Raw genomic sequence first — 12,218 nt, forward strand, 5'->3', positions numbered from 1 at the left:
GTACTGATGACTTTAACACGACATGGAAAAACCAAATACGCTAACACCATCGACCACCAATGCTCCTCCGTCGTCGCCGTCCAAGCAACGTGATGCTTTCGCGTACCAGACTCGTCTGCTCCAGCGTACTGCTTCTCGATCATCAACGAACTCTCGAAATTCGTCCATTTCATCGCGTCCAACATCCCTCGTGAGCCCAAATACAACTGGTTCTAGTCCACCTGTGGTTTCTACTACTCGAAGATGGACACCTTCACATCGACCGGGCGCTAGTGTTGATACTGTGCGCGACAAGTGGGAGGAGCGCGCACGCGCAGAGGCTGTACTTGACGAACGCAGGTCTGTCAGTCCAACAAAGCAAAGCGAAACTACACCCAATCGTTCTAGCTTGGGTCGTAGCGATAGTATCTCCTCATTCACAGATTCCAGTTCGCAACGTGCTTCAACTTATCTTAAACGACATACTTTTTCTGCTTCCCTTCCACCACACATAGTAGCAACTCCCTTATCCCCGAACACTACTGGAATATCTGTCGTCAACCCTGACTCGTCTACTAACTCATTTTCGACCCCGACTCCTCATCGTATATGCCTCCCGACTACAGCATCTCTTCATTCATCATCATTATCTGATATCAAGGAACTCGCTGATCATGATATACCTGCATCCATATCCCTCGATTCCCCCTCCCCACTCAAGCGGAGACCAAGTACCGTAAACAGCAACACACTAGATTCTGCTCCCCGTGATCTAGTATCACGGATAGCTGACCCATTCACATCGACGGTGATCAACACTCCGTCCAGCCCCTCAAAGCCTTTGTTCACACTTGCGACGCCTACAACTATCTCCCGCCGTCCCACGTCGCTCTATGGTGCACAGTCTTCATCTTTTCCCTTCCCAGAAAAGGAACCCTCCCCCGGTTACATCTCTGCAAGCCAGAATCTTAACGACCATACCTTACGACTTCCAAGTCGTGTTTCACGAGTGTCCGACAGTAACCCTCCAGACCTCACATCTAAATTGACCGACCTTCCCTCCAGGATATCTGCATATACATCCCGATTTGATTCTCGTTCTTCTGATTCTACATCCCGTTCCGCTGAGAACGTCTCCGCAGCTGTCCCGCCAGTCGTGGACCGCACTTCCCGTACCCCTGAGATTACACCTCGGGTTGCGGAATACACTTCGCGTCTTAACTTTTCTGAACGCCCGTCCCCATCTCCTACGCACACCCCTACGTCCTCATTCTCATCCACTCAGAATTCCTTCGTATCCACATCTTCTTCGACCCCTCCACATACGCCCAGTTCTTCCACCACATCCACCCCATCAACCTCCTCTTCTGTAATGTCACCGGCCCCTTACCGCTCCTCATACATGTCAAAGAAGTCATCAATGTATGGGCAAATTGCTGGGCACAAACTAGGACGCCATCTGCCCCGCATTGCGAGCGGGGATGCCGATGATAACTGGGTCGATGAGCAGAAGCCAAATCCCCCACTGCAACCTGAGCATACTCCCGTTCCTGTGGATGATTCACAAGTGGTGTTGCGACGAACACGTCGTAATTCTAGGTATGAGCCTCCAGCGTCGCCTATCACAGAGGAACTCGTAGCAGGGATGTCAAATGCCTCCGATGTTACTGGAATTCCGGGGCGGTTGCGTCTTTCGCGGGATCAAACACCAGCGAGTCCGACTGCACCGACAACCTTCTCTTCCTCTCGCTTGACGAGAGGCCTATGGGCCGATGTGCAGAGACACTTGCTGCAAGCGTATGAATATCTGTGCCATGTAGGAGAGGCACAGCAGTGGATTGAGGGTTGCCTTGGAGAAGAACTAGGTTTTGGGGTGGTAGAGATGGAGGAAGAAATGAGGAATGGAGTTGTGCTAGCACGGCTTGTCAGGGTTTTCAAGGGAGAAGGAGGATTCAGAATTCACGAGGTGCGCTGGCATTCCAAGATCGTGTGATCGAGCTTGAACTCCGATTGTTTACAGGCCCGAAAGTTAAATTTCCGCCACTCGGATAATATCAATCATTTCTTTGTTTTTGTCAGGGAAGTAGGATTGCCTGAGGTATGTTGCCACGCCTCTAACATCGGATATGACGAGTAACAATTTGCTTAAGGGATTCATATTTGAATTGACCGATCTATATGAGAAGAAAAACTTTCCCAAGGTCATTTACTGCATACACGCACTTAGGTGAGCATCTCCCGATCGGCGAATATTTGAATCTGCTAATACCTCATAGTCACCTCCTCGCCCGTCGTGGTCTCGCCGAATGTATCGGAGATCTTCTCGGCCAACTTCAATTCTCCGATGACCAGTTGCAGAAGACGCAGAAGGGTCTCACTGACGCAGGTATACCGATGCCTAACTTCGGCAATGTCGGCAGAGAATTAGCAAAGGAAATCAATGAGGAGCCTGATCCACCACCCCCTGAGCCGGAAGAAAGCGAAGAGGAACGTGCGTCCAACTTTGTTTGCTTTCCGGATGTCTATCAATAGGCTGAATTTTATTCATAGGGCGCGATCGTCTGCTCTTGGAGAACGAGGACTCGATACGCTCGGTTCAATGCCTAGCCCGTGGCTTTCTGGTCCGCAAGGCACAGGCGACACAACACGTCCGTTTGCGCCTAACTGAACGATACGTTCCTCGTCTGCAAGCACATCTCCGTGGTGCTCTCGCCCGACGCATAGTTTCTGTCTCCCGTCAGCAGACGCGTGACTCGACGCCCTGGGCTATTCGTTTGCAGTCTGCTATCCGCGGCGTACTCGTCCGTCGGCGCTGGAGAGCATACATCGCTCGCATCAAAGCAATCTCTCAATACGTAGTCAAGACTCAGGCCCAGATTCGTGGCGTCCTCGTACGTCGGCGATTCGAGAAGCTGAAAGCAGCCCTGAGGAGCACCCGTGCAATCGTGGTGAAGATGCAATCAACCGCACGCGCCAAAATCGTGAAGCGGAACCACAGTGAAGTGGCCAAGACATTTGCACGTGCGGAGGTAGCATTGTCTGTGGTGAATGTCCAAGCTGCTGCGCGCGGCTTCCTCCTCCGGCGGACGCTTGCGAGAAAGCTTAGAAGACTGGACGCAGAAGAGGAGACTATCGTGGATTTGCAGGCACAGTGCCACGGTGTTCTTGTGCGGAGACGTATACGGACGCAACTTGCCAAGCTGGATGATGTGTCTGCAACTGTCGTGCGCATACAGGCAGCTGTGCGGACTTATCTCGCACGCAAACGCCTTCTTCAGCTCATCCGAGGTTTGCGACGCGCAACTCCCATGCTTATCGGTCTGCAAGCCCGTGCACGCGCGAGTTTGGCTAGACAACAGCACCGTAATGTTGCAAAGGCCCTCTGCGAGGTGAAGGTCGTAGCGAGCGTTGGAGGGTTCCAGGCTCTTGCACGAGCTGCGATCACGCGGAACCGCCACCGTGAACAACAGAAAGACTTAGAGTTTGTTGCTCCAGATGTGAATGGGTTTCAGGCGGTGTCACGGGGGTACCTTGTCAGGAGAGACTATCGTGCGTGGCGAGACCATTTACGGCGGAGTCAGCCTGCAGCATCAATGCTGCAGGCTTTGCTACGCGGAGTCCTCCAGCGGAAGAAATTCCGTGCGAAGATTCAGTATTATCGCACGAATCTTGATAAAGTTGTCAAGATCCAATCACTCTTTAGGGCGAAAGAGACTAGGGAACAGTACAGGCAACTCACGCTGGGCAAGAACGTCACCGTCGGAACGATCAAGAACTTCGTGCATTTGTTGGACGATTCGGAGTCAGACTTCCAGGATGAGATCAAGGTGGAGCGGCTGAGAAAGCGCGTGGTAGAGGGCATCCGTGAAAACCAGGCTCTGGAGAGTGATGTCAGTGATCTCGACGTGAAGATTGCGCTTGTCGTGCAGAATGTGAAGTCCTTCGAGGAGCTTATCAAGGCGCGGAAAAAGTACGGTGCAGACAGCGCTGCTGCTCACGCTACTAGGGCGTCCATCCTTGCTGCGCATGGAGACCCTTTTGCTGGACCAAATACTCTTGACCATGCAGCGAAGAAGAAGCTTGAACTGTACCAGCAACTATTCTATCTCTTGCAGACTAGAGCAGAGTATCTAGGTGGACTCTTCGTTCAGCTTTCTGATGAGATAGCGGAGAAGCACAGGCGGTTGGCAGAGCGGGTCGTGCTCACCTTGTTTGGATATGGTCAGGACCGAAGGGAGGACTATCTCTTCTTGAAGCTATTTCAGGTGCGCCTCACGCAGTTTGTGACGTCTGGTTATTGATACAGTTATTTTAGCTTTCGATCCGTGCAGAAATCATGGCTGCGCCGTCGATTTCGGATGTCGTACGTGGACACCCAATGTACATTAACATAGCAGTACAGTACGTCCGCCCACGACAGGTGACGTACATCCGTGAAACGTTGCAGGGGATCATTCGTGAGCTCCTTGAGGCTGTCGATCTTGACCTAGAACCTGATCCTACTGTGGTAAGTATTCCTGGCCTTCTTGTACGATGATGTTTCACGTTGTCTAGATCCACCGATCGCGCATAAATGTGGAGGAAATGCGATCTGGAATTGCAAGCACGAAGCCCAAAGATGTTCCATTTTACGAGGCATTGAAGGACCCTGATACTAGGGCTGAGTACATCAGACGCACGTTTTTATTTATTTATTTTTGAAGTACTAGTGCTTATTGTGATACATTTACAGATCTTCAGAAACTTCAGTGGTGGACTGAAGCCTTTGCTGTATCCATATTTGAGTCGACTCGCAGGATGCCCTACAGCATGCGATTCATGGCGCGTGAAACGTTTCTTCAGTTGAAGGAAAAGTTTCCTGGAGCGCCTGATGAAGTGTACGCAGCCTGCATTGGCAGGCTGGTATATTACCGGTACTTGAATCCCGCCATCTTGTACGCTTTCATCTTCCTTCTCTCTTAAACAGGGGCAAGGGCTCATCACCCGGATTTGCAGGTCGCCTGAAAACTTTGATATGGTTACATCAGTAGATATTGCAACCAGGAAGAATCTCGCGCAGATCTCCAAGGTTTTGACGCAGGTTGCGTCGGGCGCTGAGTTCAATGATGATCAGCCTAATTATGTGCCCATCAACGAGTGTGTGCGCACGTTGATCACGCAGATGACCAATTGGCTAGTGCGCAGTGAGTTGCTTATTATCATTGTGTTGAGTGTGTCTGGTATTCATCCCCTTTGATAAACAGCGGTCGCGGATGTCCCCGATGCTGAAAGCCACTACCATGCCCATGAGTTCTTGGATGCTACAGTACAACCAAAGCCTATTTACATCTCTCCGAACGAGGTGTACGGTATGCATGTCTTGCTCTCGCAATATCAAGAGAAATTGGTGAGTGCATTCAATCGGGAAGAATGCTTTGAGGCTGAAGACTATACAAGTCTCCTGATCGACACGATGCCTTGCGTGTTATTCTGCACGAGCTGGATGGTGTACCTCATATTGATAACGATGAGCTCAAGGATGCCAGAGATCGTGCGGTCACTCTCGAGCTGACGAACAGGTTTGCTCATGTCCGAGGTAAGCTTAGATTACTTAATATCGACGACGCTTGCTGATGGGAATGCAGATCCACAAGCTGACGAGAAAACGCTCTGGGTACAGGCGAAACGTGGTGTGCTTGCAATCTTACGTGTCCAACCCGCTCAAGATCTTGTCGACTCTTTGATGCGTCCTGTGAGCGATGACTGATGAGCTTCGCTGGGAGAACATCTTGGCTGAAATGGATAACGAACCAATGTCGCGACGTATGCCTTCAACTTCTGCAGGCGAGTCTGCATATAGGCTAGAAGATATTCGATCGTGAGTTACAACGAGAAGTATGGAAGACATCGCTTGACAAAAATTTTATAAGATTGTCCTTCAAAGAGGTCAAATCTCGTGCCATTGGATTCCTTCTTGAACTCGAGAAACAGGGAAAGATTACGCGCAACGACGGATTCCAGGGCATTCTGAATGCCATTGCCAGTGATGTGCGCAGCAAGCACCGCAAGCGGTTACAGCGCCAACAAGAGATGAATAGCATGGTAGACGCCCTGAAGCACCTTTCTGAACGGAAGAAGTATTTCGAAGAGCAGATCGACAGCTATCACAATTACGTTGAAGCTGCGATGGCGACCATGCAGCGAGGCAAAGGGTGAAGATCATTCGTGTTTGTGCCCTACGTTATGCTAAACTCTTAAATAGGAAGAAGCGGTTTGTTCTGCCGTTCACAAAGCAGTACTTTCATCTGCGCGACTTGCAGAAGTCGGGGGAAAATCCTCAGTTTGGATCTTTCAAATACAGTGCGAGGGATTTATACGAGAAGGGTATATTACTCTCCATCGATAAATTCTCTCCCCGTCAGTTTGATAAAATCGACATCACCATTTCTTCCAACAAACCTGGCGTCTTCACTATGGAAATGTTCAATCACACGCTGGGAATCACCAATCGGATAGCTTCCACTGATCTGCGTATGGAAGACTTGTTGCAAGCTCAGTTCGAGAACCAGGCTTCCCTTTCCTTATTCAATGGATTGGCAAAGGTCAACATTAGTTTGTTGCTCTACCAGATCAATAAGAAGTGAGTTCCCTTCACCTTCCATGTCTCTTTGTTTTGACCCTTTTCACTTTCAGATTTTATGTGTAGTCGGTGCTTGCTCTCGAGATGGACTCATCTTGTATCTACTGATATTTTTTCCTCTGCATCTTGCATTATGAATCTTCGCATTTTTACTTGTAGTCCATCATACAATCATGTATTTCTTTGCATACAAACAGCCGTACGAGTCGTTCCGAACCGTGCTCGATTACTAAGCTAAAATTGCTATGTATATATGGTAATCAGACCTGGATAGCATTACTAACTTGGGGTCAGTTTGGTGTCATTCTGATTAGTCTCTACCTTCTCTCCCAAAACTGATCATAATGTCATGCACACAGTCGCGGTGCAGCATCAACACAAAGTCCTACTATCGGGCCAGACGACAGGAGCCAAGTTGAGCGGCAGTACCCTTGAAAAAACGTGATCCCAAACTCCAGTGCATCACGATTTTGATCAGTTATGAACTTGTATCTTTGGCTCTCTGTACAGCTTGAGTGCGAGAGAGGAACAAACCACAGATACGGAGCTAGACAGTACATTAGTATGGATCATACCTAGTCAGGAGATACATACGACAATGCCATAGCCAATGACGCCCAGACGGGAACTAAACGCGCGTGTCCGACAGGGTATATGACGCCAGCAGCGATGGGGACTGCGATCAAATTATACATAAATGCCCACATCTACATAATGTATTCAATGACGAGAGGTGGTGCAGAGAGAGGGACGAAACGTACGAAGTTAATCTTGATGCGGTTAAACACTTTTCTCGACAGGTCGCTCAGTGTGAGTAAAGTTTTGAGGTCAGAATTTAAGAGAATGAATGAAGCACCAGATAGTGCGACGTCGCCTGTCATCGAACTTGGTAAGTATGCGCTCTATTAGCGGTTGGATGAACATTAGAATTTACTTCCACATCCGATAGCTATTCCTATGTCGCTGATAGCCAGTGCCTAACGCCAGAGTCAATATAAAACAAAAAAACGAAAACATGCATGAAAAACTCACAGGCGCGTCATTGATACCATCCCCAACCATTGCGACGACACAACGCTCGTTTGACGTTGACCTGCCTAATGTACGTCGCCATCTTGGAGAACGGCGTTTAGCACCATTACGCTGCAGCCACTCGATCTTTTCGGCCTGCGGGACAGGTCAGATTACGCGACGGGGATTCGAATATCAAAAACAAACTTTTTGCTGGGGCAAGACACCAGCGACGACATTCATTTCAGGAATCCCCACCGATTTCGCGACTGCTTTTGCAGTCGTCTCGTTGTCCCCTGATAGCATCCATGTCCCAATGCCCTGCTCCTGCAAATGCCGTATGACACCAGCAGCTTCCTTCCTGATGGGATCCGACACAGCGAATATAGCTGCGACGACGAATTTATTGTCAAAGTCCGCAACCGTAACAGCGAGGAGGACGATACTCTTCGCCTCAGATGTCCACCTCTCGAGCACTTGGAGAACGTCTGGAGAAAGCAGTACATCGTGGTCTCGCATCAGGGCCTCGTTTCCTACTATCGCCTTGCGACGTATTTCTTCGAAATCCCCTTTGACGCCTTTACCAGCAATTTCATCGAACGCGCTGCCAGCAACAGGCACGGCACCATGCTTTCCCGCATACTGCCGAATTGCGTTCGCGAGCGGGTGAGAGGATGCAGATTCTAACTCTGCAGCAATTCCGAGAAGCGTCTCCTCAGGCACCGACGAAAGCAGGATCTCGGCATCAGACACTCGGGGCTCGACACCTTCGGTAAGCGTTCCGGTCTTATCGAACACAACGACGTCGAGTTGGGCCATGTCTTGGAAAGCCTCGCCGCCTCCGCGGGCCAATATTCCATGTTTGGCTGCAAGGCCAGATCCCACGAGAAGAGCGGTAGGTGCTGCCAGGCCGATGCCGCAAGGGCACGCCACGACGAATACTGCGATTGCAAATTCGAGAGACCAGACGACTACAGAGCCGATGTCAGTACAAATTTCGGTGAATCATTTGTGGAAAACTTACCCCATCCGCCTATACTTATATCTAGATAACTCTTTTGGATGGCGCCGCTGACACCCAAGGCAAGCCATATCAACCATGTAATGATCGCCAGTAAAGTGATGATCGGGACAAAAACGCCTGTAATGTGGTTTGCGATACGCTCAATGGGTGCTCTACGAGTTTGGCCCTCACGGACGATCTCCACGATTTGGTCCAGTCTTTAGAACTAGGTCAGACAAACAATACCGTTAGAATCGAAGTTGGGTGACTAACAACGTGACACCGCCAACAGCGTCAACTCGAACATCTACAGCCCTGGACTTATTTATTGTTCCAAGAAAAACCTTGTCCCCGATGTTCTTCTTAATAAGTCGAGCCTCGCCCGTCAAAGAGCTTTCGTCAAAGGATGTCTCCGCACCGGAGATGATTGTACCGTCTGACGGTGGCGTCGCACCATTTTGCACACGCACTACATCGCCAACCTCCAAGAGGTCTACAGATACCTTCTCAAACTTAAATCCAGGAGATGCAACAAGGTCACCGTTATCCCACGCTACGTCGCATTTTTCAGGGTCATTCCATGGAACGACCGTGGGAACCATAGACTCAGAAGGAGGGCAAGGAGACAAGATAAGAGCTTCGGCGGGGCGAAGTGACCCAAGTGCAGTAATGGCATCTGCAGTCCTAGCTTTACTGTATGCCTCAAGGTAGCGGCCTAATGATTACGGTAGATAAGGAGGCAAGATAGGCAACGCGCGGGTTCCACTCACCAGCAAGTAAAAACATAGTCAGGAACACGACATAGTCGAAATATGTCGTTTCTTGCCCTGTAATACCATCGCTCGAAGGTGGCTGTACCGCCGCAAGACCTAGAACCACAATCGATGACAAATAGGCCACAGTTACTCCAGTAGAGACCTGTTCATCGTATCATCATCGCATGAAAATGCGGGCAACACGGCGCATACCAAAAGGTTCATACTCCCAAATTTAGTGAAGCGCTTAATTATGGGAGTTGTGCTCCCTTTCCTCCACAAAGTTCCAATTTCTTTGATACTCCGGCGATGGAATGTGCCAGCGCCATAAAAGTATACTGGGGTTGCGAGGAAGAAGAGTACCCACTCGATTAGGGACGCGTTTCCATTCCACATGGGCTTCATAAGGTATAGTTTCGTGGGATTGCTGGCGGGGAGAAGACTCATGTAAACGACACCGATGACGAACGTAGGTATCGTGATGATGAATGTGAAAAACAGGTGTTGCAGCAAGACTCGTTGCTCACGTCGCTGCATGTGACGCGTGCGTTCTTCAAGAGTAGGAGGGCGATGAATCGATACACTGTACGACGTCGGTTCCACGGACATGATGGCGGAGGTAATGGAGCGGATGGTGAAGTCGGGAGGCGATGGCATATACGAGACTTCTATCACGGAATCCAAATGGTTTGAGAATGGTTTGAGAATGGCGACGTCGGGCTGGAGGCTTTCTAAGGCGGTCATGATTTTGGATGGACAATGCCTGGCTCGCAAATATCAGTAACTCTGCATGCGACCGCGATAAGATTAACGCACTGGCAGTACATTCCATCGACACGAAGGAATAATTTCCTATGACCTGTTGTCACGTTATTTGTTGATGTCAATGGGGTGAGGGGGTCGATTTTGATGACATCAACTTCGAAGCCACAGTCGTCGATCGTTTTGGTCACCGAGCCAACGAGATCCTTTCGAGCAACAACAACTGTGGCAGAGTTGTTCAGGAGGCTAACGACTACTTCGGAAATACCAGGGAGTTGTGAGACTATTTCGGTGATGGTGCCCGTACATGAAGAGCACGTCATACCACCCACTGACAGGGTGACGAGATGCGCTACGTCATCAACGCCTACCATGTGCAACGGGCTTATGCTCGATTCTTGGTCCTCCAGCATGGAACGATTCGCTTGAGAAATGTTGTCAGAACTTAAACATAGACGGCCAGTATTACCCTGCGGAAGTGGTGAAACAGTGTCATTGGATAAAATGACGGCCGCCTCCTGACACCATAAACAGTGTTGTATATGCTTTCGACGTTTTCCAGGAAGGACAGTGCTCGTCCCCCACGATGCCTGTAAAACTGTGTGCTCGGAGGAACTGGAATCTGGGTCTGATACATCAAACCCAGCATCCTCGAGCACGTAATGTATGGTGTGTCTGGGTGTTGCAAGGACATGCTCGACTGTCACCAACTGATTCACGATGGATATGTCTACCCTTGTTGGAGGAGGAGAAAGAGAGAAGAGCACTTTGTTGATTGTGCTTTCACAACTGAGATAAAATCAACATTAGTAGAATGATAATCACAACCACTGTATATACCTGCTGCAGTGAAGGTTGGATACAGAGACGGTGGTTTTATGGGTTTCGGACGGTGAATTCATCAGATAGTGCAGCGTTTTTCGACTTCGGTGCGATTAGATGGACTGGCCTGGGGAGAAAAGATGGGGTAAAGAAACAGAATATGCCAAATTGGTCGTAGGGTCCGCCAGCACATTATATAGAAAGAAATTCAATTGCTGCTACAATATCATCCTGTTCAGTTCATGCGTCACCCCCACGATCCACAAAATGCCTCACAGACGGGCACAATTGCCTCATATGGTTACGTCAGCGGGCTTGGCATTACAAAGCACACTCTTGCAGTTCCTGGCCTGCTTAGCACTTCATAGATATCAGTATGGGATAAGTAGTAGGAACGGACTAGAAAAAATGACTCAATCATGAATCCTGTTGACAAGAGACTGGAGCTAGGTTGTCGACAGGCCGCAGAATGCTTGGGCGATTAAAGGGACCCCCATAACTCACTTCGAAAGCAATCTATTTCGACTAAAATTTAGTTGGTCATCAGACAAAGCACTTACTTTCAAACCCTTGCATTACCAGCCGAGGTCCCTCTTGACATATACCTTGCCATCGTGTGTGCACTGCAACCTTGTTTTGATTTTCAGAAGATTGAGAATTTCCAAATGTAAAATTTCCTCTCTAGATCATAAATTTGAAATCAACCTCCTCATGGCTCGAGGTTGCTGATCTGGTTGGGCCGAACGTTAGTAGCCCTGGATGAGACGCGAGCAGATGGAGCTGGTCGGGAGGGCGGGATACCTGCTTACGAATTCAATCGTGTCAAGTGATTCGGACTCTCATTTCGAATTACTCTTTGAATAGTTTCAAAACAGGGATGAATGCAGCATACTACTATAATAATGCTCAGTCACTTAACAAGGAACTATGAAGTGTGAATTGAGGTGCAAAATCGAAAAGGAGCGGTCGACGGGTATGAAGCAGGATCAGTAGGTAATGAGTGCCAGGCTCATGGCGGGGAGAAAAACGAAGTAGGAAGCGAACAGCGCAGGAGACAGCTTTCCGGGACATTCCGGTGGGCCACTACACCCGGCATCTGTACATGTCCTTGTCGTGTGCTGTTCTCCTGGCACGCCTGCAGGTACGTTTGCTCAATTGCTTTTCAGTATACGTCGTCGTGTCAAAAGTTTAAATTAGTTGACAGGACTACCGTGACGGTGCCTTTAGGCTATACAAATCTATTGATCTCTCATGTTCAGAGACAGGC

The 12,218-nt window shown here is 49.2% G+C and overlaps 2 protein-coding genes across 2 annotated transcripts; one reads left to right on the forward strand and one right to left on the reverse strand.

The window, feature by feature from the left end:
• Positions 1–22: 22 nt before the first annotated feature.
• EDB93DRAFT_1256753 (ras GTPase-activating protein) lies at positions 23–6,664 on the forward strand (the record flags this gene model as incomplete). The annotated part of the gene is made up of 16 exons (XM_041454000.1): positions 23–1,945; positions 2,000–2,077; positions 2,130–2,206; positions 2,256–2,470; positions 2,530–4,244; positions 4,295–4,486; positions 4,534–4,643; positions 4,689–4,913; positions 4,975–5,162; positions 5,223–5,365; positions 5,416–5,554; positions 5,604–5,710; positions 5,742–5,836; positions 5,889–6,170; positions 6,221–6,598; positions 6,652–6,664. The coding sequence occupies 16 exons, from the start codon at positions 23–25 to the stop codon at positions 6,662–6,664; spliced, it is 5,880 nt and encodes a 1,959-aa protein (XP_041301272.1).
• Positions 6,665–7,072: 408 nt separating this feature from the next.
• Positions 7,073–11,031, reverse strand: EDB93DRAFT_1256754 (heavy metal translocatin; the record flags this gene model as incomplete). The annotated part of the gene is made up of 12 exons (XM_041454001.1): positions 7,073–7,145; positions 7,193–7,305; positions 7,360–7,472; positions 7,533–7,575; positions 7,631–7,765; positions 7,817–8,580; positions 8,634–8,830; positions 8,886–9,327; positions 9,383–9,530; positions 9,581–10,130; positions 10,184–10,918; positions 10,970–11,031. The coding sequence occupies 12 exons, from the start codon at positions 11,029–11,031 to the stop codon at positions 7,073–7,075; spliced, it is 3,375 nt and encodes a 1,124-aa protein (XP_041301273.1).
• Between the last annotated feature and the right edge of the window lie 1,187 nt (positions 11,032–12,218).

The sequence above is a fragment of the Suillus bovinus genome (assembly GCF_016758785.1).
Source record: "Suillus bovinus strain UH-Sbo-P2 chromosome Unknown EDB93scaffold_136, whole genome shotgun sequence".
In the NCBI taxonomy this organism is placed as follows: Eukaryota; Fungi; Basidiomycota; class Agaricomycetes; order Boletales; family Suillaceae; genus Suillus; species Suillus bovinus.